This window comes from Pseudoliparis swirei, chromosome 6, assembly GCF_029220125.1.
Source record: "Pseudoliparis swirei isolate HS2019 ecotype Mariana Trench chromosome 6, NWPU_hadal_v1, whole genome shotgun sequence".
Taxonomy (NCBI): domain Eukaryota; kingdom Metazoa; phylum Chordata; class Actinopteri; order Perciformes; family Liparidae; genus Pseudoliparis; species Pseudoliparis swirei.
The window spans coordinates 24,312,010-24,337,006 of record NC_079393.1 but is presented as its reverse complement, the minus strand read 5'-3'; the positions used below and the strand labels follow the sequence as shown (position 1 = coordinate 24,337,006).

Genomic DNA, 24,997 nt, shown 5'->3' with positions numbered 1-24,997 from the left:
TTGTATGCGTGTTACTCGCATAACACAAAAAGTTTTAAACCGAATCGCATGAAATTTGGTGGGATGATTGGTTATTATCCGGGGACCATTTGATTAGATTTTGGGATCGATCGGGTCAAATGTCAATGTCAAGGTCATGAAAAGGTCAAAATCTTCTTTCTACCATAGCACGGTCAATTGTTATCCAATTGGCATGCAACTAATGCCAACATGTTCATAATTCAATGCCCAATCTTGTGATATGCGAAGGTTTGCGCTCTACCGAGTGCCCATTCTAGTTACCTTCGCATTGAAAATGCGGACGGTAATGTTTTGATCGCCGTGTATTTATTTATTTATTTATTTATTACCTTTGCATTGAAAATGCGGAAGGTTATGTTTTGATCGCCGCGTATTTATTTGTATGCGTGTTATTCGCCTAACTCAAAAAGTATTAAACCGAATCGCATGAAATTTGGTGGGATGATTGGTTATTATCCGGGGACCATTTGATTAGATTTTGGGATCGATCGGGTCAAAGATCAAAGGTCAAGGTCATGAAAAAGGTCAACATCTTCTTGAATCGCATGGAATTTGGTGGGATGTTTGGTTATTATCTGGGGACCATTTGATTAGATTTTGGGATCAATCGGGTCAAAGGTCAAGGTCATGGAAAGGTCAAAATCTTCTTTTTACCATAGCACGGTCAATTTTTATCCAATTGGCATGCAACTAATGCCAACATGTTCATAATGCAATGCCCAATCTTGTGATATGCGAAGGTATGCGCTCTACCGAGTGCCCGTTCTAGTTTATTTATTTATTTGTATGCGTGTTATTCGCATAAGTAAAAAAGTATTAAACCGAATCGCATGAAATTTGGTGGGATGATTGGTTATTATCCGGGGACCATTTGATTATATTTTGGGATCGATCGGGTCAAAGGTCATGGTCAAGGTCATGAAAAGGTCAACATCTTCTTTTTACCAATTTATATCTAATTGGCATGCAAATAATGCCAAAATGTTCATAATTCAATGCCCAATCTTGTGATATGCGAAGGTATCCGCTCTACCGAGTGCCCATTCTAGTTGTAGATGTTTTCATTGAGACACTAGCAGTCCTGTGAGGTTGTGCTAGAGGACAGCAGGGAGATGGATGCTAACATGCTAACAATACTAGTATTTAGCAGGTAATGTTCACCACCTTTCTTAGATTAGCATGTTAGCATGCTAACCTGGGGCTGAGAGAGAGGATAGAGCATTATGTTTTCTAATCTTTTATTGTAGGCCTAGATGTTTTTGGATGTCTTTGTATGAACTTCTCAAAATTTACAGGCAACGTGCCATTCATTGAGTCATTGAGATGCTCGCAGTCCTGTGAGGCTAGAGAACAGCAGGGAGATGGATGCTAACATCCCCATGCTAACATGCTAACAGCGCTAGTATTTAGCAGGTAACGTTCACCACTCTTCTTTGGCTAGCATGTGAGCATGCTAACATCGCTAGTATTTAGCAGGTAACGTTCATCACCCTTCTTAGATTAGCATGTGAGCATGCTGACAATGCTAGTATTTAGCAGGTAACGTTTACCACTCTTCTTTGGTTAGCATGTGAGCATGCTAACATCGCTAGTATTTAGCAGGTAATGTTCATCAGCCTTCTTATATTAGCATGTGCGCATGCTAACAAAACTAGTATATAGCAGGTAAAGTTCACCACCACCCTTCTTATTTTAGCATGTTAGCATGCTAACATTCACTAATTGGCTAATGAGGTGTTGTCGTTTGTTTGGCAAAGAAGGGAATTAATAAAAGCCTTGGACAAAGTCCACGGCAGACCTGGTGGCGGCGCAGAGGTCACGCTACTGGTCGTCCAATGCAGTCTCTGGATTTTCACTAAAAAAGTGTGGGTCATCTTCTGGGTACCATGAATATAAAACAATTAGAGTATATTTCTACGTTATTGTAGCATCAAACTGTTCTGAAGGGTTAGGAATGGCAATGTTGTCTTATAATCAAGTTATTAATATAACAATTACTATTCGATGGCTTTCCATGCCATTTAAGCATTCATTTTATGCTTTTAATGGTTTTATGTGAAGCCTTTTGTTGAAATGTGCTATATAAATAAACTTGCCTTCACCAAATGTAAAAAAACAGCGATCAAAGAACAAGACAGACTGACATCAGAAATATACAGGCATTTATTTACAAATACGTTTTTTTAAATGCATTTGCATACACGCTTACAATTCCGAAAATAAAGGTTAGGATTTATTAAAGTAAACAGATTCAGGGAATATCATTTACTGCTGCATAATGTAGGCGTACAAGCTGTCATCTTTCCTCTGTATCATCTAAATATACATAAATAAGATCTGGGTAGAATCGCTCCACTTCGCAAAGCAGCCGCCGCAATCAGTTTGCATAATTACTCTCATCATCATCTTCATCATCATCATCATCCGCTGTCATTACCGACATCAAAAGGAATCTTTGGTTTTCTCTTTTTGTATTAATTCATCAGAAGCAGTGTTTTGGCGACACAGCCCTCTTAAGGTTTACCTGAAAACTTCATTATTATTATTGCTGCACTGAATAGTACGGTGAAAAAAGAATACACGCATGGAATAATTTCACTGCATTAGCTATTATTTCCTCTTCATAAATGTTCTGAAATAGATTTTGCATGTAATTTTGCATTATGTATGTACATGTACATATTGTGTAAATAGTCTCTTCAAACGAGAAAAGTGGATGAGAGATGATTTCCTGCAGTTGTGGTATCTTCTCACTCTGCTCTACTTATTCATGTGAATGTTATGTGATAGTTTTGTTCTCTCTTGGTTATCAGTGATGCCGTGGAGTGTTCAGAGGAGACGTTGTGAGGATCCACCGGTCTCCATCAGGGCCTCCTGCTGCCCGGTCAAATGGTTTGACCATCGTCATCCTGCTGGGGTCTGCGGGCTCCACGAAATAATAAAAGAACCCCGAGATCCCTGCAGCAGGAAGTCTGACGGGCCGGCCTCATGCCTTCAGCTCCTCCCCTCTGACGCCATGGCAACACATTACATCCATCCATCTCTACAGCTTAACGCATTAGTTTTCTTAGCGCCCCGCCGATAATTTTAAAAAAATCAGCTCACTCCGGCAACGAAAAAAACACCGACGCAAATAAACACCCTCCTCTTTCATACAAAGCATCTTACAAAATATCGTCTAGACATCTTTGTTGTATAGTGAACGACGAAAAAAGAAAAACGGACGAAGTATTCCAAAAGACTTTCAAAAATATATCTCTAGTGGTTAGAAACGTGTGGGACTCGGCTTTATACGACATTGCATAATAAATAAAATCCCAGCTGTCAGCGTGGTAAAATGTCTGAAACCAAATATTCTCCGTGCACAGCTGTTCCCAAACAAGTACAGTCAAGAGAACGGTGGAGGGAACCTCACAGACGGTTAACCTGCAGCGCGACAGAGAGTAGCTCTGTGGCCGAGTGGCGGCGGCCAACAGAGAGAAGCATTGAAGTGCAGAGGAAGGATGGAGGTTATTCTCTCTCTCTCTCTCTCACACCTCTATTCACACTTTGTCACATACCGCTCCTTCTCCGTCTTCCACATTTAACAACCATATATCACTTCCTTTTACCTTTATGCTCCTCTGAGGGAATCTTGTTTTGTGTGTGTGTGTGTGTGTGTGTGTGTGTCTGTGTGTACCAACGATTCATACACTCCGTCATACTCATTGAATGTGTTTTAACACTAATGATTCCTTCTGGTCACATGACATCTATTCTTCTGTCCATCCTGGAGAGGGATCCTCCTCTGTTGCTCTCCTGGAGGGTTCTTCCCTTTATTTTCCCCGTGAAAGGTTTTTTTCTATTTTCTATTTCTTGTTTTCTTTTTCAGATCCGATGTGAGGTCAAAGGTCAGGGATGTCGTATGTGTACAGAATGTAAAGCCCTCTGAGGCAAATTTGTAATTTGTGAGAATGGGCTGTACAAAATAAAGTGACTTGAATTCGGTGTCAGGGCGTCGTCACACAGGAGGCGGTATTCGAAGCTGTACGTGGGCGGGGTCAACATCAGTCAGCGGTTTTGAATTCGCCAAAGTCGAAAGTGGAGATGCGACTTTGGCGCGCGTGCCACCGCGGCCCTTTTTGCGCTAACACAGCGCGTTTTCTCCGGGTTGATTTTGAATGTGCAATATACGATTCTACAGCTGCAATGGAATCATTTAATTCCTTCAATTTCAAGTACGACGCAATGGTCAAAGGTGAAGAGCACAGTGGTGGTCGATGTTGATTTGGTTAATAACAATGATCATACAAAATGTTTAAGAATGGCACAGAAAGGCTTTGCAACTGTGCAGGAATGACGAGAGGAAAACGGTGCGTACTGATGCGTACTGGTGCGACGCACACACACCACCGAGCTCCGGCCGGGAATGTTTGGCGATCTGGGATCAAAAAGAAAGATGGCGTAAGATAGACTTGTCGGATCCTCCGTGGTTTTGGTAAAGCTGTGGTGGCGGAGATTGAAATACGGGTGTCCGGGGTGGTTACGGCACGTGGGCGGGTCGCTGGCCGGAGGGTCATTTAATTTTAGTCCCGTGGCCCTTCAGGCGAGCTGTCACCGTGTGTTAGAATTTCTCCCCGGGGATGACTGTTTTGAAGGGGTGGTCCCAGAACGTGGAGGTTATTCCGAAACCTGGAAAGGGATCACGTTGACACGTTAAGATTGACAGTTGACAGTTGACAGTTAATCCCTCTGTCTCACAGGCTTCTGGCGCTCACCTGCCCTCTGGTGCTCAAAGTGGTGTTTGATGTGGTAGGCCTTCAGGCCGTACATGTACGAGCCCCTCTTGGGCGACCCGTAGTGCAGGTAGTAGTGGATCATGTCGTACACCACGTAGCCGTACAGGCCTCCGACGAACACCGACGTCCCGAGGATCTCCGGGAGCGTCCTGCAGAGGAGGAGATAGAAACCACCCACCACCAGGGAGGCCAGGCCGGGGGGGAAGACCAGCCGGGCGCCGTCGAACGGAGACTGTGGGGACAAGACGTCGCGCGCGGCGTGAAGCAACGGCTGTGTCAATCATAACTGTTGATAACAACACAAAAGGAACACTAAGTTGTCGGTGTGCGTACCTTGTGGTGCTGTCCGTGCAGCAGGAAGTGGATCATGATGAGGTAGTAGTTGTGGGCCGGCGGCTTCATGTGAAAGACAAAGCGGTGGATGCAGTACTCCACCAATGACCACAAGAACCAGCCCAGCAGGAAGAGCAGCGGGAAGAAGTACCTGTGGATCGGCACCGAGATGCCTGGGAACACACACACACACACGCACTTTTGTGTTCATTACCAGCGCTATCAGTGTGTGTGTGTGTGTGTGTGTGCGTGTCTTACCTGATGTGAGGTTGAGCCGTGTGGTGCCCTTCGCCAGGGTGGAGTAGCAGTGCCAGCTGACATAAAACACAATAGGAAGCCACACCACTGGTACCCAGTACCTGCAGAGCGAGAGCAGAAAGCAAGATGGTCGATGTCTCCTTCTTTATGGAAGAAGCCACGTTTGGTTTGGCTTTTCCTCTCTTGTATATCATATCATATCGAGATTTTTGTCTCTGATCTGTATCGGCTATGTTGTGTTTTTACACGCACGACAGTGGCAGAGGTTCGGGGCCCCGCCCACAGCAAAGCGCCACAGACTATAAACGGCAGCAACAGGCAACATGAGACTGTTTATTTGTTATCTACATAATTGATGAGCACTTCTAAAATGCATGCACTGTGAGTCGGTCGTGCGCTTCGCAGTTATCTATTCATAGATGCCGGATGCCATTTATTTCTTAATTGGGGCTATTAGATTATCAAGGAGTGAAGTGGATGCCGAGTTTGCACTGTGCAGCTGTACTATCTACAACAATAGAAGTATCTATACATAGAATAATGCCTGTATATTTCTGATATCTGCCTGATGGATCATGGAGGTCTCGATCGTGGAATATGCCGACTACCAACTATTCATACACTCTGTCATATTCATTGATTGTGTTGTTACTGTGTTTTAATGTGTGTATAATGATTCCTTCTGTACACATTACATCTATTGTTCTGTCCATCCTGGAGAGGGATCCTCCTCTGTTGCTCTCCTGAAGGTTTCTTCCCCTTTTCCCCAGTGAAGGGTTATTTGGGAGTTTTTCCTGATCCGATGTGAGGTCAAAGTTCAGGATGTCTATGTGTACAGATTGTAAAGCCCTCTGAGACAAATTCCTAATTTGTAAAAATGGGCTATACAAATAAACTGAATTGAATTGAATATCAAGTACATACAGGACTGTCTCAGAAAATTAGAATATTGTGATAAAGTTCTTTATTTTCTGTAATGCAATTAAAAAACAAAAATGTCATGCATTCTGGATTCATTACAAATCAACTGAAATATTGCAAGCCTTTTATTCTTTTAATATTGCTGATTATGGCTTACAGCTTAAGAAAACTCAAATATCCTATTTCTAAATATTAGAATATCATGAAAAAGTATACTAGTAGGGTATTAAACAAATCACTTGAATCGTCTAATTAACTCGAAACACCTGGAAACACATTTTCAAATGTTTGATTTTGTTTTGCTGTTATAAATCTTTTTTACTTGGTCTGAGGAAATATTCAAATTTTATGAGATAGGATTTTAGAGTTTTCTTAAGCTGTAAGCCATAATCAGCAATATTAAAAGAATAAAAGGCTTGCAATATTTCAGTTGATTTGTAATGAATCCAGAATGCATGACATTTTTGTTTTTTTAATTGCATTACAGAAAATAAAGAACTTTATCACAATATTCTAATTTTCTGAGACAGTCCTGTATATATCAATATATATATCTATATATATATATAGATATATATATGTATTTACTTGATATCAGAAATGTACAGGCAGAATAAATAAATTAAATAAATATATAATTATATATATTTTTTTAATTTTGGGATGGATTTTATGAAAGGTTTTAACAACAACAAAATATTATATTTATGTATGTATATTTTCATAATAATCCTTAAAAGTAATGTCTTCTTTTTGTAATGTAAAATAACTTACCAGGAAGTCTTGGTGCTGGCCTCCAGGAAGGGGTTTCCAAACAGTCTGATTGGTCTGTCGACCGGCTGGTGAACCCACGCATCATATTTCTCTCCTAGGTGGCCGACCTGCCATGCCAGCGGCTTCCGCCAGTCCACCAAATCCTGCATGAATAAACAACCAACGACAAGTTGGTGCAACGGATTCTTTATAGGCGAACGCGCATGCGCTGCGGTAAAGCCTCCGACAGGTGGCAGCAGAGAGTTATAAAACGGATGAAGCGCTCTGGTCAAACCAGGAAGAGGCTGCGTGTATGTTTGTGTTGTGTTTGTAATAATTTAAGATTCTGAATCATAAAACCAGAGTATTAAAAATGACAACTACGGTCACGTGAGCCGCCGCTTGGAATGTCATGCACCAATATTCATGGTGTTACGGTACGAGGGCTTATACGGACCAAAAAGCACGGAGACCCATTTCTCAGCAATAATTTCTCCAATTTGATATGAGTGAAAAACAACATTATTTTGGACATTATATGAAATAATATTATAAGAACATATGAAGTTACACTACTGTACAGCTCAAATTCAATGATTATATTCATAATATCATAATAGTATAACTGTTATTAAAGCAGATCTTTTAAAGGTTATATTCTATTTCCACTGCATTGTTGTTCATGAGGTCCACTGCTATGTTCATGTTTATTCTTCTGAGGTTTTAATATACAGTTTTTGTGATAATTAAAGTACAAGTTGGATCAAATAAAAAATTATATTCTTAATTTACCAATATTTGAACTGTTATTAAAGCATACCTTTAAAAGCTTATATTCTATTTCCACTGGAGTGTTGTTCATGAGGTCCCCTGCTATGTTCATGTATATTCTTTTGATATTTTAATATATAGTTTTAATGAAAATTAAAGGCAAATTTGGCTCAAATAAAAAAATGATATTCTATAATTCCCAATATTTTAACTGTTATTAAAGCATATCTTTATAAGGTTATTTTCCATTTCCACTGGTTTGTTTTTCACGAGGACCTCTGCTATGTCCATGGTTATTTCTATGAGATTTACTGTACAAAGAGGGTCTTTCAACGTGCAGCCAGCCTCACAGCGACAGTTCAGCGTGCGGCGGCACTTTGTCCGCTCGCCGCCATCACTGTCGGGTTGCCAAGTTATCAACACCGAGAGTTGCATCTCTGTCATTTATTACCTCGGGACGAACTGATGGCCTCTTGTTTCTGCCTTTTCACTGATAGCGAGTAATGTCGGGCAGTAAATGTTTAGACGTCTTCATGTGCAATATTACGTTGGAGATTTTTAAACAAACAATCATCAGCAATGCAAGCGTATCGTTAAGAAAATGACATTCATGTGTAATTTAAAACCAGGAAAAGAGAATACGATAGTGCCACATTACATTATCCACAAAAATATAAGGCAATATCTACGCCCATAGTGGATAATAATAATGACATAATGCCCAGCCTGCAAAAAAACAACAACATGGGTCAAAATAAAAATACGCAAAAATGTGAAATAAACTTTTCTAAAGCAGCTTTGCAGAGATCTCAGTGAATATATATATATATATATATATATATATATATATATATATATATATATATATTATAATGAATTAAGTACACTGACACTCTCACCTGTAAGTGTAGTATGATAGTGTATTTTTAAAGGTTGCTACTCACTGAGCCAAAGGTTTGTTGTCTGTACCGCTAAAGTCATATACCAATACATAGTTAATTTAAAAAAATAGGGTTATAAGTAAAGTAAAGTAAAGGAGCAATACACAACAACAACTGCACCGAAATCTGCTGTTTATTCCAAAAGAAGGAAGAAGAAAGAAGTGAAATCGTGATGAAGATATGCAGAGTTGTGACGAGGTGACTTGTAAGTGATGGTAGCTTGTAGCTCTAGATCTAATTCTCTCAAGAAAATTATGCTGGCCTTAAATCTCTATATTCAGGGATACATCGGGATTCCTGCTTTCCCAGTTTGCCTCTGCAATGCAGCCAGAACACAACAAATGCCTCTCATGTATCCTCCACACGGATTTGATTGTTGGACTCAAACCTGTGACGGGTTCTGGAATTTGCTGCGAAGGCGGAAAACGCTGTGAAGCGCCGGAAGGTTCTCGAAGGCCGGCTCGAGGTCTGGGTCGCCTTTCAGCTCGACGCGGCGACGCCCAGCTAACGGAGTGAGCGAGACGGACGGGGTCGAATCTGTCCTCGTGATGTCCTGCGCAAGGACCTGGTGCTGACGGGCCGCCGAGGAGCGACACACCTGTCGGACCGCTCGATCACATGATGCGAAGCCCGAGACGAGCCGCTCTCACGAGAGGAGACGGGCAACGCTGCTTCATGGGGACGGTGTCGAGTAAAGACTCTCAAAGAGTCCGAACAAACAGGGACGGGGTCGGGACGAGGCCGGGTGAATAACCCAATGACTGTTCATTCTTAGTCTACAACCCCATGACCAGCACACACACACACACACACACACACATACCGTATCCAGGTCCACGGAGCTGCAGCGGTTGTAATCGGCATGCTCGTCCTCCTCCTTCGCGTGCCCGTCCGTCGCCTCGTCTCCCGTCTCGATGGCTTTCCTCCTCTCTCTCAGAATCTGAAGGGAAATAATGAAAATGAAATAAAACGTGATTGATAGCGGGACCTGTGGGACGGTCGACTCGTGGTCAGAGCTGGGACGAGCCTCTTTAATTTCCAATCTCGGGCCATTTCACAAAAGTCATCGATGGAGACGGACCTGGTTTGAACACGGACCTGTGTCTGTGTGTCTATGTGCGTGGTGTGCGTGTGTGTGTGTGTGTGTGTGTGTGTGTGTTTGGTTGCATGGGTGCCGAGTCATAGTGGGGCTGCCAGATCAATGCAGGCATGGCAGGAGATGAACACCTGCCATGAACGCCTTCACCCACAACCAATGTAGCTCCCAGTTTACATTGGGGGGGGGGGGAGGGGGGGCTGGGATCCGCCTGTGTGTGCGATGAGTCACGCGGCCCAGTTATTTTCCATAGGGACCGCCCTTGTCTCTCGTTACCGCGTCGTACGCTTACAAAGGTCGCGGTGTGACGTGTGCACCTCGACACTTAACATTTACGATCTTCGATCTTTTAACCTTTTGAGCCGACAAAAACACCGTTTTTTCATGGCTGGATGTGATAAACGCGGCGCTTCGATCAATCATTGATGGGACTCCGCTGCACGCTTTTCAAGACGTGAGCGGAATATGAGGCCAGGTTGTCGTTGTTGTGGTTGTTGTTGTTGTTGTTGTTGATGATGGAAAGTGTGGCCCACGAAAGTGTCAGTCGTGGAGGAGGCAAAGCGTGCGGCGGCACGGTCACCTCTCCATCACCAAAGCCAAACCTTTTTTCACAAACTTCCCCGGTGAAACGGAGGAGCTTCATTTGAATGAACCATTAGCGGCTTCCACGCAGACGAGGCGGCGGCAGCTGTTGTGGTCTCACGCGTGTTGGCGAAGACGTGAGTGTCATGATTGCAGAATGGAAAGTACACTGACAGACCACCGAGTTTTGGGTGACTGCGGGTCAGTGGTCAGCAGGTCCGTCTTTCAATCATGGGGACGGCGGGTCAATCCCCGCCCTCGGCGATGTGTCCTTGAGCAAGACACTTAACCCTGAATAGCTCCCTGTGGCTGAGTCTACGGTGTGTGAATGAAACATGGAAAGTGTCTATAAGTACCTCAAAAAGCGCTATATAAATTAAATGTATTATTATTATTATGATCTCCGCTGCTGCCCTCTGTGATGGAGCCACTTGAAACCATCTTTAGATGAGCTCTACTCTGATATTCCACCATTACTGCTGAATTAGACACGGATTCTATTATATAACAGTTTGAAAGACTTGGGTATCAACAGGTTTTTCGGGAAAATCGGCAAAAATATCGCAGCGACGACCTTTTCAAGAAGCTGGTTGAAGGAATGAAAGAGGGAGGCTGTGTTCGCAAAGCAGAGTAGACGTTTATACCGGAATATTAGTGGAAAATCCATCTTCCTCAGCCGTGTAAACAGCCTCGCAGGAATATTGTCATATTCGTCATCAGAAGTCGCTGAAACTCTGATGCTGACGAAGAGACCGAGCTCATCGTGGTCTTCTTCGTCCTCTAACTGGTCAGTCAAGTGAAATATTCATCAGCTGGTTGGTTTTAAGACACACACACACAAGTACATAAAACCACACACACCCTTACTCCCAGTTCCCCTGTGGTGTGTTACTTACATCACTGTTGCAATATAACACCTACAGAGGCAACATAACACTCCCTCCCCCTCCCCCACGCTCACAATTATCACACTATACCAAAAAATATATAAAATAGACACAAAGGGACCATTAAACTGTCTCGACCTTCTCGGAAAAGACCATTACGTCTGATGTTGTAACTCACTCGGGCGTCTCGTAATATGAGATCAATACTTTACTTGAAACCTGTTTTTGCGATCCATAACCCCGGCCTTGCACGCAATATTAACACTGTGCTGTCGATCGTCCCGACACAGTATGAGACGTTTGGACACTTTATTAAGAAATGACCGGAGCGGAGACTGAAAAAAAGAAGTAGCAGCGGGTAAAAGAAACATCTTCTTGTAGCTCTTGATCTATTAACAGCAGTATTAATACTGATATGATTGGATAAAAGACAGATCAATGTCGGCGGCAGTAAAATAAATATATTGTACACTGTCATTTGTTTGTCGTCGATACAGGTGAAACTGTACCTGGTGATACCGACCGATACCAAAACAATCACACAGCGCGGCACAGCAAACTCTTTTGGCTCACAGCTACTCACACACACACACACGCACGCATATACACACACACACGCATGCACACAGACACACACACTGAACCAGTATGGTGACAGTAATAAGCGGACACACCCTTTGTATCAGCAGTGGACGTGGCCTACATGAGCCAGACATGAAGGCTCATGAATAAGCTGGTCCTACTTTATACGTCTCATATGTAATCACACAAACGTGGTGCAGTGTTGGGGCTTCATTTGACATTAGAACAAAAGTGAGAAGTGATCCGTATCAGTATTGATAATTCATTCAATTTACGGTATAACTTATTGTTGGTGACAATATTTGGCTTGAAAGTGATCAACAATGTCTGATTCCTCTTTCTTTGTTTTTTTAAATTCATGACATGTTTTTACAGTTACACAACTCAATTATTTTTGTATTTCAAACACATAAGAACAAATCTAAATATCAGATACAGAGGCTCACCCTCACAAATGTGTTCCAGCTTGGCCCACTGAATATTCAGTCATATTCATCCATTAACCTTTTAGACCATAAACGCATGTTTACAATGTTTACCGAGGTGACAAATCTGAGTAGTAGAGATTATCTCATAGGCTTCTATACAATCTGACTTCTTTTTGCAACCAGATGAGTTGCCCCCTGCTGGTCAGCAGAGATAATGCAAGTAAAAAGGCACTTCTTTTGGATAAAAGCGTCTGCTAAATGACATGTAATGTAATGTAACTGCGAGTATATTAGACACTAAAGGTTATGGTTATATGGTTTCTGCTGTTGAACCACCCTTCAACACTCGATGGAAACCGCTGATTCCTTATAGTCAAAACGTGACAAATGAAGGTATAAACGGGCTAAATGTTCTCAACGTGTTGTAATGTAATAATCCCATCCTGAGATAACACACAGGCACAGGTTAAAAACACACACACACGCTTATGAGGGGAATTCAGCGAGAGTATACGGTGTTCACTAAGGTGAGGAAACTACCCGTGCCTACAAGGAAAAAGTTGGAAAAAAATTAACACTCATATATATATATATGAGCATTAATTTTTATATATATATATTGCTAGTTTCACATTTAATATTGTGGTTTTGAAGCCTTGAGTTTGGCATTTAGGCCGTCGCTATCTTGGATTTTGGCAAGCAAGCCATATTTGGACTACAGAGGAGTGCTCTGCTTTATGGTCTATTTGACTCTAAAAGGGACCATAATTTTGTAAATGAACAACATGCTGGACTGAAGAAGACTTGAACTTAAGACCATGAACTCAAATCAATGTTCAGTGAGGTAATAAAACAAGTGAGAAGTAATTTGCTCATAAACTTCCATATAATCAGACAAAGAGGGAGAATTCAAAGTCATAGGCAGCTTAGGTTCAATCAACCCACTCTGACGCCCTCTACGCTACTGCCTTCGTACACAGCCAGTGAAGAACAAATGAATAGTCGGTGCCGTTAGCTAGTTGTTAAAGAAACACCGAACGCAGAAAGAATGAGTTCAGTCACTCATTGCTGGCCTTGATCTTTGTTTCAGCTGATCCAGGAGTGCCTGCGTACACTCTCCAGGCCTCAGCCTGTGCTGTTGACTCAACTGTCACTTACTTTGACCCATTGTCATGTTGAGAAGGACACCTATGGAGTGCAGTACGGGGAGCGATGATTATGAGGCTGCGCTAGCTAACGTTACATGTGTGTGATAAAGAGCATTCGACAAGCTCCGTAAACACCCGGAACCAAAATAATCCTCAATTACGTCATCCCTCCTGAGTTCGATCATTGATTACATTTATTAAATCTTCAATTTACCCTCTCGTGCCACAGGGGTTTTCAGGTTATTGCCGAATCACCATGTTTCTGCTTCCATGGATCGCTTATTTTACATAGGGAGCGTCACAGTCACGGAGAAAGACATAAGGAGCGCTCTGTCCCAGTAGGAGGAAAAACAAAACACAAAACAAAGGAGATGGTTAGAGTTGGGACGGCGGTGTGGCCTGGTACCATCACAACACAGGAACTAGTCAGGAGGAGGATGAGAATGGAGTGGATGAATACGAAGAAGTCGTGATGGATGTCGGTTCCCCCCGTTTAATTTCGTCAACAATTTATTGTATTTCCAAAGATAAGAGGAAGGGAAGGAACCCAATGGTCGTTACGTCGGTCATTGACCATCAAATTGATATTTAGGAGGGCTAACGTTATGCCTCTCTAAATCTGGACCTCTATTTCGGTGCCCGTTACTTTGTTCGTCAATGAACTCAGAGAGCATTTGTTGAGCCAGAAACCTGGTCTGTTGAGACGGCCTACATTCAATTTGGAGATGAGACCATTAGTGTTCGGAAGAAATCATTCTGGTTAAGGTACAAAAAAAAAGCGCTGGCAAATGTGACAGCCCCTCTAACTTAATCCTGTTTCAAGTTAGTTGATGCAAATCACTGAGGCAAACTTCAAGCATTGCAGTGTACCGTAAAGCCCTTTATTTACCTAGCTCTGACGGACCATGTCATTGAGTCAAACCAGTTATACTCAGAGCCATTAATGAATTGGCCTGGTTGTAAAAGCCGTCTGGAGCATAGGCTAATTGTTTGATCACGTCTTGCGCGGTGTTGCCGTTATTGTGTGGAAGCATTTGTCAGTCGGAAGGTGAAATGATGGGTTATAATGGGTTATAATGGGACTCTAATAGTGCCGATCACTTTGGCTTCTCACATTCACGAAATGACTCTTTTTATCGCACTGCAACCGGACGTAACCCTGGACCCATTTGGAGTGTTGAACTGTGGAATGGTCTCCATGACATAATAGGGTTGTGGGTTGAAAATGACATGGAAAAGGGCGAAGGGCTGAACGGGAAAGATACTGAACTAATAACTAGGGGATGGGTTAAGGCAAAGGTGAACGATAGACGGGCTCGATGGGTGTGCCGTGCAGATTAGCCCTTTGAAGTAACAGCTCTTAATTCGTAATACCAGACCTCCCTTTTTCCCACTTTGATTTAGAATCTGTACAGCATGGAACTTTTTATATGCCTAGTCTTCTGCAGGAATATCTCCTGTAATTTCTAAGCACGTCATCCAGGATCCCTTCCCCTTGTTCCTGTCCCAGGGCTCAAAAGCCAATAAAAACGGCAACGTTTAACAGCAAATATTATTGTTTGACTATTGTCGTGAGAAATTGATCTAAAATAGAGCAATTGTGTAGTGTTCGTCATAACACAACTCCCAGGGCTCAATAAAAGCGCTTGCCCACTTGTCCAGGGCCAATCAAATGCCTCATCAGGCGAGCGGATGGAACACCTCCCTTCTTAAATCAGGCAAGTGGTATAAAAGGAATCATCATTTTTGTATTTCTCTTAGTTTCTTGTCCAACAATGTAAAGGTTGTGTATTCTCACCAGAAAGACTGTGCCCCTTATTTTCATGTCATTCCTTTTTTAATGTTTTTAAAAAATGTGTTATGGCTGTTGGACTACTAAAGGGGTGTGTTTGACGGGGGTGTGTGTGTGACGGGGGGGGGGGGATTCAACCTGAAAGTAAAGTGATAAGATATGATAAGTTAACCCGAAAAATAACGCTGTTATGTGTTCATGTCAGTTTGCAGTTTGTTCCTGCACATTGTATCCTGCCATTGTCCGGCCATTGTGACAACTGTTTGTGCGTATGTGTGGGTTTGTGTGTGGGTGTGTGTGTGGGTGTGTGAGACTATGGGTGGCACATCAATCGATCTGTGAGTTCAGTCTCATTTGTTCCTTCTGCGTCATCATGTAAATAAGCTTTACTGCCCATCGATATTTGAAGATACTCAGTAAAAGCAAATATGTGGTCAGTGCTACATTAATGCGTTCTTGTCGAGGACCCCTGACTGCTACATCGTGAAGAAAAATAAACCGTGTTTCAATGACTTGGCAGCACGCTAACATGCGGAGGTTCAATTCAGTTACAAAGTATATACAAAATAAACTGAATTGAATTACATTATGACACATTCAGGCTCTTTTCGAGAAATACACAATGTGTTTAAATGTAATTTTGTCAAATGTTTGGGCGTTTTTTTGTCCTGAAACTTTTTTTACAAGAACAAAAAAAATAATCGAGATTGGCTATTGACTCATTGAAGATCCGCAGTCGCAATCAGCAGTTCCATGTATCAATTACAAGGCATGCGGGATAAAGTAGAAAAATTGCTTACGTTGTTTATTTATTACTGAATCATACGCTGGCGCCTTGCTCTGCTGTTCCTATTTTTAAAACAATGACGGCAGCGGCAAGTTCTGGCGCCCGTGGACCAGCGGCTCACGCTAAGCCAAACGGCACGCTACATATGGAGTGAGTACCAAACACCATCTCCCGGTACTCACCTGAGTAACTCACTGAAAAAGTGATGTGCACCCCTGCTTATAGTACCATATTGGTACTCACTAAATGTGGGGCTACTTGTAGTTCCTAGAGTCTTAAAAATTAGGATTGGAGCCAGAGCCTTCAGTTATCAAGCTCCTCTTTTATGGAACCAGCTTCCACTTTCAGTCCTGGAGGCAGACACAGTCACCTCATTTCAGACTGAAGACTTTCCTCTTTGACAGAGCTTATAGTTCGGGCTGAGTCAGGTTCACCTGGTCCAGACCTAGAGATGCTGCTATAGGCTTACAGGCTGCTGGGGGACGTTTAGGATACACTGAGCACCTCTCTCCTCTTCTCTCTTTATGGATGAATTTACATCTCTCCATCACACATTACTAACTCTGCTTCCTCTCCAGAGTCCTTGTGACTTCACGTCTCATAGGGTCCATTGGACCTGTCTGGGTCTGATGCCATGGCCCTGCTGATGCCCCGCCCATTCCTCCTCTCTACCTCTTTCTGTCTCATGGATCATGGAGGTCTGGATCGTGGTCCATGCCTCCTACCAACTATTCATACACTCTGTCATATTCATTGAATGTGTTGTAACTCTGTAATGATTCCTTCTGGTCACATGACATCGATTGTTCTGTCCATCCTGGAGAGGGATCCTCCTCTGTTGCTCTCCTGAAGGGTTCTTCCCTTTTTTCCCTGTGAAAGTTTATTTTTTATTTCTTGGGAGTTTTTCCTGAGCCGGTGTGAGGTCAAAGGTCAGGGATGTCTATGTGTACAGATTGTGATAATGGGCGATACAAAATAAACTGAATTGAATTGAATCTCTTGTTGCAGCGGCACGGATACCGGATGTTTTCAATCCTGTGTCGTGTCGTGTGTGTGTGTGTGTGTGTGTGCGTGTGCTTTTTGCCCGAGGACACAACAAAATAAATTATAAATGGAATGTGTGTATGTGTATGTGTGTGAGTGTGTGTGTGTGTGTGTGTATGTGTGTGTGTGTTTGTGTGAGTGGCGAGTAATATCACTCATCTCCCTCTAACTAAAAGAACCAGTCAAACCTGAATGACCAGGACTTGAGATTCCATCCTCTACTCTCTCTTCTCTCCCTCTCCTCCTGACACTGAGGTGTTTCCCCAGAAGAGCACATGAGCCGAGGTTTCTGTCCCTGAATAGGTCTGAAATCTGATGACACAATATCCATAATATTGGAAAGCCAGCTAAACATTTTATTATTATTTTTTTTCCAACGGTAGTTGGAGTATTCATTTTGCGACCGTAGGACTCTGGGCTCGGGGAGCAAAGGGTTAACGTCACTCCTGTGAGACACTTTGCTCAAATCAATTGCTCCTTTCCAGCATACGCTCGTCTCCATCCCTTCTGACCGCCCGCCCAGCCTCTCTCTCTCTCTCTCTTCCCCGTCCCCCCGTCTCTCCCAGGTGTTACCGTAGCGATGAGGAGGAGCCGCCCGGGGCCCAAGGCACCTGAGGGCTAATTGCCGCATTGGCAGTCTCCATGGCAGCCAAGGAAAACAATGAGCCAGGTAATGTGTTGCCACGGTGATAAACTCTTAAGAGTTGTAAAAGAGGACGCTTGCCGCGACAGCTCGGTCAGGGAGAGAACTGATGACACGCCGGTATGGACTGGAGCTGAACACAAAGAGCTACCTAAGCTTTTAATTGGACGGGCCCCGATAGAGGGAGTAACACGTGTTACAATGGTCGTGTAACGGCACGACGTCTTTGATAAATAGCCCAAACCAGGAGAGCTCGATAGCGTTAGCGGCCGGCGGTCCCGTTAAGTTCCATTACAATGCGTTCAAGATCGGAAAACTATTTAAACTATTTATACTGGGTGAAGGTCAAGTATAACTTCATAACGGCGTCTTCAAATGTAAACTTGAATACATAACATTAGATTAACATGTATAATGCCAAGAGGTGTTTTAGTCAAAGCACTTATTTAAATAGAAAAACAATAATGTATTTCCTGGTTTTCGCATTTAACGCATCACGCGAATGAGCTTCAATCCGTGCGCCAGAGCTCCGCGCGGCGCATCGACCGAGAAAAAAAAGTCACTTGTATTTCCTGATGACTTGACGTGTTTACGCCAAGTCATCAGGAAATACATTATTGTTTTTCATTATTTTATGCAAATAAAACCACGACAACATTTTGACTTTGGGGTTTTCACCTCACTGGTATGCGAAAGGAAAATGCTTAAGAAAGTATAAATGACTAACCAGTGGCAACATTTTGCACATTGAAATTGTTAATATTGAGCCTACTGTTAATATTCTACCGAGTCCTTTTATACCCCCCCCTCCCCTTGCCCATGCGTAATGAAAGTCTGCATTCCAGCTTATCGACACGCACCTTCACTTTACAATGCCCTCTTGTGCTCCCCCCCCCGCCCATCTACGTAGGCTCTGCCCTTAATGGGATTAATTTTGTTCTCTGGGTTTCACTTAACTACTTTTTGTAATTCAATCCGCGATTGTTCTTGTCTCACACACACACACACACACACAGCTGTTCATTCACTCATTTGCGGATCCACTTATTTAACAATACGGCGCTCTATCCTCCCAAGTTAACGACCACGTAGCGGCATTCTCTTGCACATGAGGCCTCTTCGTTTGCATTCACGGACGGTGTGCAGGAAGAGAGAGAGACAAAGTGGGAAACTAAATATATAATATATATAAATATATAATTTGCCGAGGCCAAGCGAGAGTGTATTTCCACATCCGATCCGGAGGTAGGTAAGAGCACAGAGCAAACAAAGGTGCGCCTGTGACTGACACACTGATTAAGAAAATAAGCAAATCGGTCTTTGAAAAATGCCCACAATGCAACATGCTACTCACATCTCTCTCTCTCAAAGAAGGTAAATGTTGGGGTCAAAAGGTCAGACGAAACACCTCAAAGAGCTCAGGTGTACTGGACTCAAAGGAAATGTATAACAGCAATCATTTGGAGCTGGGAAGCACAACGTTTCTTCTCAGGAATGTCCATCTGTAGCCTCAGAGAACACCGGTCTCTGCAGCCGGTGTCTGCCAAAGGTCGCTCCAGAGGTCACGGAGGGCTCTGTGGCCCCCCGAGGACTCTGAATCAGAATGAAAGCAATCGGCATCGATTACACACCAGTTTCATTCGTTGAAGTATAAAAAGCACTTCTGTTTGAATGTAAACCTGCTCACTAACACACACACACAGACACACACAGACACACAGACACGCAGACAGACACACACACACACACACGCAGACAGACACACACACGGACACACACAGACACAGACACACATACACACACACACAGCGGAGGCTGCAGTCTTCTGTCTCCTCTCTAATTGTCGTGGGAGAAACATAATGTCCATGTGACTAACGCATTAGTTTTTTTCAGGCGCTACCAAGCGTTTGTCCAATCAGTGGTCACATTTTCAAAACTCTAAACACAATGAGCACAGCATCGGTGTTTTGTGGCCGTACCATTCACACATTTCATGTCGTTTTCAAACAATATGCAGTCAGTGAACACATTTTCACAATGCTTACATTTTCTTAACAGACAAGCTATACCTCTAAACAAAACGATGGATTGTTTTTGTATTATTTACGAATGTTAACACACAACGTCCCACTACGATGAAATGGGAAAACACCAGTATGAAGGCCTTATCAGGAGCATTTTGCCTTTTCATGTCCAGTGGTACTGTACGCTTTCTCCTGTTGTAAAATATTGTAAATGTATAGTGTTTTAACTCAAAATATAAAACACACAAATATACAACAACAACAAATTCTTTATTTTTTATAATTGTTTCACAGAATAAACAATAGAAAATAGACCACAACAGTCAACAAAAAAAGAAAGAAAAGTGTAAATAAAAAAGGCCGAAAAAAATGTGTCTTCATCCTGTAGTCGGTTCCTGTCTGGCCACAGGACCTCATCAACATCCTCCTCCTCTTCCAACTCTTCCTCCTCCTCTTCCACCTCTTCCTCCTCCTCTTCCTCCTCCTCTTACCCTTACTCCTCTGCCTCTCTGGTCTCCTCTACCTTCCTTGTTTTCATCCATTCTTCTTCAAATCAGGAGGTCACCTGTGGCCCTTATATTGCTAAAGCCTTGATTCCAAATTGCACAACAGCCATGGAAATGGAAGTTTTGCCAATTGAATAGCAGTGTGTTCTGTCTGAACACAAGGAGGCTTTGGCATTGATGAAGTGTGCAAAGTAGAGAGGATGGTGTTTAGTGTTTTGAAGAAAGTGTGGCTAACAATTGAAATCTGTGTCTAAAGCAGATACTTGTGCTTATAGTTTAGCAGAATTGGTTTAGGGAGTTGGCACATGAGTTACAGGTTGTGGTCATTGTGTTATAAGTTCCAGTTTTTGTGTGTAATCAATCGAGAAAAACTGTAATTCAACACTGGTAGTGGATCGGTTCTCGGTGACTGAAAAACCAAAACCCTCAAACGTTCCCTCGTCGCCCAACAACTCAAAAGACACGATTTGCTGGTTTTATTGAATAGTAAATCAGGAATTGTTGGGACACATTTCATAAAGCAAATTTTAAAAAAATACTAATCGATGTCCATGACGCATCCAAACGGGAACTCGACCACAAAGGAAAAAAGCTGCTCGCTGAACACTCGACAAGACGGCGTTGCCTTCGTGACCGACCTTTCAGTTGGATGCCATCCAAGAGCAAACCAAAACCCTGTGACGCACATCCTGTTTCTGCCCTGGTATGTGCGCTGCCGGCCAATCATTAAAGAAGAAAATGTGGGGTATCGTGTAATGGAAAATAATACTGCACTTCTAAGTGTTGCAGGTTTGAAAATCGTATCGTCACCTTCCTAAAAAAATATGTTTTTGCCTCGATCTCCTCATGATACTGGCCCCATCTGGTAAAAGCACCTTCATCCTCAGTTTAACACATCATGTGATCCCCCCCCCCCCTGTAGTATAGTATATCATATCAATATGTGGTCAAGTTGGTTGTGTTTTCCGAAAAACCTGTAAAAATGACTCTTTTATTTTAGGAAGGTGACGATATCGTACGATATTACAGTTTTTCTCGATTGATTACACACAAAAACTGGAACTTATCACACAATGACCACAACCTGTAACTCATGTGCCAACTCCCTAAACCAAGTCTGCTAAACTATAAGCACAATTATCTGCTTTAGACACAGATTTCAATTGTTAGCCACACTTTATTCAAAACACTAAACACCATCCTCTCTACTTTGCACACTTCATCAATACCACACCTCCTTGTGTCCAGACAGAACACACTGCTATTCAATTGGCAAAACTTCCATTTCCATGGCTTTTGTGCAATTTGGATTCAAACAACATAAGGGCCACAGGTGACCTCCTGATTTGAAGAAGAATGGATGAAAACATGGAAGGTAGAGGAGACCAGAGAGGCAGAGGAGTATTTCTGTTGTCCTTTTTTATTTACACTTTTCTTTTGGTGTTGACTGTTGTGGTCTAGTTTCTATTGGTTGTTCTGTGGAAAAATTAGAAAAAGAAAGAAACATTTTAGTTGTATATGTGTGCTGTTTTATATTTTGAGTTAAAACATTATACATTCACAATATTTTACAACAGGAGAAAGCGTACAGTACCACTGGACATGAAAAGGCATAATGCTCCTGATAAGGCCTTCATACTGGTGTTTTCCCATTTCATCGTAGTGTTTTCCATTGAGCACATCAGTGTTCAATCGATGCTTAGAATGTCTACTCAAATAATGGGCTGTGTTTGTCATTTGAAAACAAAATACCCTTCTGAGGTGACATAACACTGTTCTGAAAGCAAAGTTGCATTTTGCAGGAGATATAAAGGGTTTTGCATTTTGTGTGAGTGGTTTTGGGATTTGTGTTTAGAGTTTTGAGAAAACGAGACATGCTTTCAAAAAATGTGTTTAAGCAATCGAGAAAAACTGTAAATATAATCAACTTGTGTTTGGGCTGGCCAGAACCTTTAGGGGACCCTGTTTTGTGAAGCTCCTCAGCACACTCATTAAACCTCCTGAGTTATGGGTGGCCACATATTAACACATTCTTGTCTCAAATCCCGCCCACCTGCTTCCTCGTCGATAAGTGACACCTTTCTCTTATCCGTCTGTTATAACCTTTAACTCATGGAACGGCCTTCGAAGAACCGTAAACTCGCACCCTCCCTGAGACGGCTCTCTCTCTCCCTTCTTGTTAAAATACACTGAGGAAAATATACCTCTCCCTCCGCGCTCACACACTCACTGTGCGTGTTCGTGTGCTCGCTGAACCATCCGAGGGAAGAGGGCATAACTGAGGCCTTTCCCAAGATGCATCAGTGCCCATCGTCCTGCAGACTCGTTCCTTTCCTGCGCAGGAATAAATACTCAGAAGATTAAAAGTTGATGGTTTGGATCTTATTATTTTAAACATCTCATCCAAAGCTTTTGAATATAGGAGTTACAAATAATTCCACCACAGTAGGTTCGACACTATCGTTAGGCCGAGGTGCCATCACTCGTCCTCCAGATGTGACTGTTAATGGAGTGTGTGTGTGTGTGTGTGCGTGTGTGTGTGCGTGTGCGTGTGTGACCAGACAATTAAGAAGCTTTTTCACGCGTGGGAATTAAGTTCGTCAGTCGGCGCTGAAGAAAGAAAAAGATTCCGGTAACATATTAAACATACAGCCGATACAGAAAGCTTGAAATCTAACAACTGACAGAACACATTTTTAAAAAAGAGGATTATTATTTAATAGCAGTAATAGACTGAAGCATGAAGCTCGAGGGGAAACAGTTTCTAGAGAAGAAAATTGCTTTTTTTTTTTACTGCAATTGTCTCAACTTTGTGTGCTGATATGAAAATGACAGCTGGGGAACACACACACACACACAGACTGAGACAAACACACACAGACTGACACACACGTGACAGCAGGCCCTGGGAAAGCAATGTAAACTCGATATCTGCCGGAGATTCATGCAAACAGAGTCGGCCTCTCCCTCCCTCCCTCCCTCCCTCCCTCCCTCACTCACACACACACACACACACACACACACACACACACACACACACACACACACACACACACACACACACACACACACACACACACACACTCACACTCACACACACACACACACACACACACACACACACACACACACACACACACACACACACACACACACACACACACACACACACACACACACACACACACACACACACACACACAGGGATAGAGAGATGCTCGTCTTGTTCTGCACATATTGTTGAGTTCACACAGAACCTGCAAACAGAGATGGAGAAATCTAACTTTGAAAACGTTCCACAAAATGTGTCTGTTCATATTGTTTATAGAGGAAGATCTGAAGTATAAAGCCCACTGAGTTATTTATATAAAATAAACTGATTTGAATTTAATTAGATCTTCTTTTTTTTCTTCTTTTTTTTATCCAGTTTTTAAAAAAGTATTAGTGTGGAAGTCGCCTCTGGTCTTTACTGGGACAAGACAAACCAGTTCCTCTCTCTCTTTTCCTCTCACACACACACACACACACACGCGCGCTCACACACCTCTCGAATCATTCATTAACACAACTGACCCCCACTCTACCATATCACCTGCACCCGCCTCCCCCAAAGAAATGACACAAGCATCGAGCCAGATACCCCGCCTGTGTGTCTTTTTCCACTAACTGCTCATTCCCTCCCATAAAATCAATACTCCAGGAGGAGAGGGGGGAGGAGGAGGGAGTTCCTTTTATCTCTGCCTCCACAGAAACGCCCAGTAAAGTAAAGTGAGAGACAATTATTATTATACACCTGTTGTTACTGACAGGCCCTCTCGGCTTTCAAAAACCACAGCTTAGAGCTGTCAAGGGTGTGGAATATTTAGCTCACAGGGCCACATTCTTCCTCTGATGCTACTATATAAAAGACGATGGTAAAAAAATAAAAATAAAAGAATAAACAAATAAAGTTTGAGTTAGTTAAAAACACAGGTGGGGACTTGCTTGCAAAAATGCTAATTATGATCTAATGATGAGGTCTATATAATGGAAAATTAGGGTTTATCCCAGCCTTTGCTTCTATTCCTCTGGAAACTGAAGGAACGATGAACTTTCCACCAACATAATGTGTTACTAGTAATGTCGTTTTAAAATAAATAAAAAATAAATGTAGCCCCCACACACACACACCCCTCTCTACCTGTGCCTCGTCCGTGCCGCTGTCTGCTTCCAACTCCCCGATGTAGTACTGCTCCATCCACCGCCGGGCGTTCTCCGAGTGCCGGTGCGGGGGTCCCTCCATCTCCCGGCGAACGTCCCCGCCTGACCGCCCGAGTATGAGCGCCTCCCCGCCGGGATGCAACCGCAAGAAAGAGGTCACGTCGTACACCCTGGTCCCCAGCAGCACCCAGCAGGAGTCCGCCGTGCTGTGTCGGGCCACGTCCCTCTGTGTGAAGAGCCGCGGGGCCATGCTGACCGTGGAGATGCTGAACCGAAGACTGAGCACAGAGGCGGGGAGCACAGAGACCTGATGACTGGCCTGAAAGTTCAACTTCTCTGCTGACACCCAGGCGCATTAAAACTCCCAACTATTCATGAGAGGCGGGGTCTGTGAGGCGTTCAAGCGCCTCAGATAAAGATCGTGGATGCGACTAATTGACAGTCGCAGCGGCGCTGCGGTTGTTTCGAGACTCGAGACGTCTGAATGCCTGCGCCTCCCCGG

The 24,997-nt window shown here is 43.0% G+C and overlaps 1 protein-coding gene across 1 annotated transcript; it reads right to left on the bottom strand.

Annotated features, from left to right (window-relative positions):
* Positions 1-2,161: 2,161 nt before the first annotated feature.
* Positions 2,162-24,782, bottom strand: fa2h (fatty acid 2-hydroxylase). Its single transcript, XM_056416817.1, has 7 exons — positions 24,476-24,782; positions 9,600-9,716; positions 7,086-7,228; positions 5,391-5,491; positions 5,133-5,305; positions 4,779-5,031; positions 2,162-4,692 (listed from the first exon to the last, which is right to left on the bottom strand). The coding sequence occupies exons 1-7, from the start codon at positions 24,743-24,745 to the stop codon at positions 4,625-4,627; spliced, it is 1,125 nt and encodes a 374-aa protein (XP_056272792.1). The 5' UTR covers positions 24,746-24,782; the 3' UTR covers positions 2,162-4,624.
* Between the last annotated feature and the right edge of the window lie 215 nt (positions 24,783-24,997).

Bases quoted from the DNA above. Each gene is read 5' to 3' on its own strand.
- fa2h (XM_056416817.1), bottom strand. From the start codon at position 24,745: ATGGCCCCGCGGCTCTTCACACAGAGGGACGTGGCCCGACACAGCACG. The intron at 9,717-24,475 runs GTAGAGAGGGGT...ATTTCCCTTCAG, and splicing joins GCGGCACGGACGAGGCACAG to ATTCTGAGAGAGAGGAGGAA. The intron at 5,032-5,132 runs GTACGCACACCG...TTGTCCCCACAG, and splicing joins TGCACGGACAGCACCACAAG to TCTCCGTTCGACGGCGCCCG.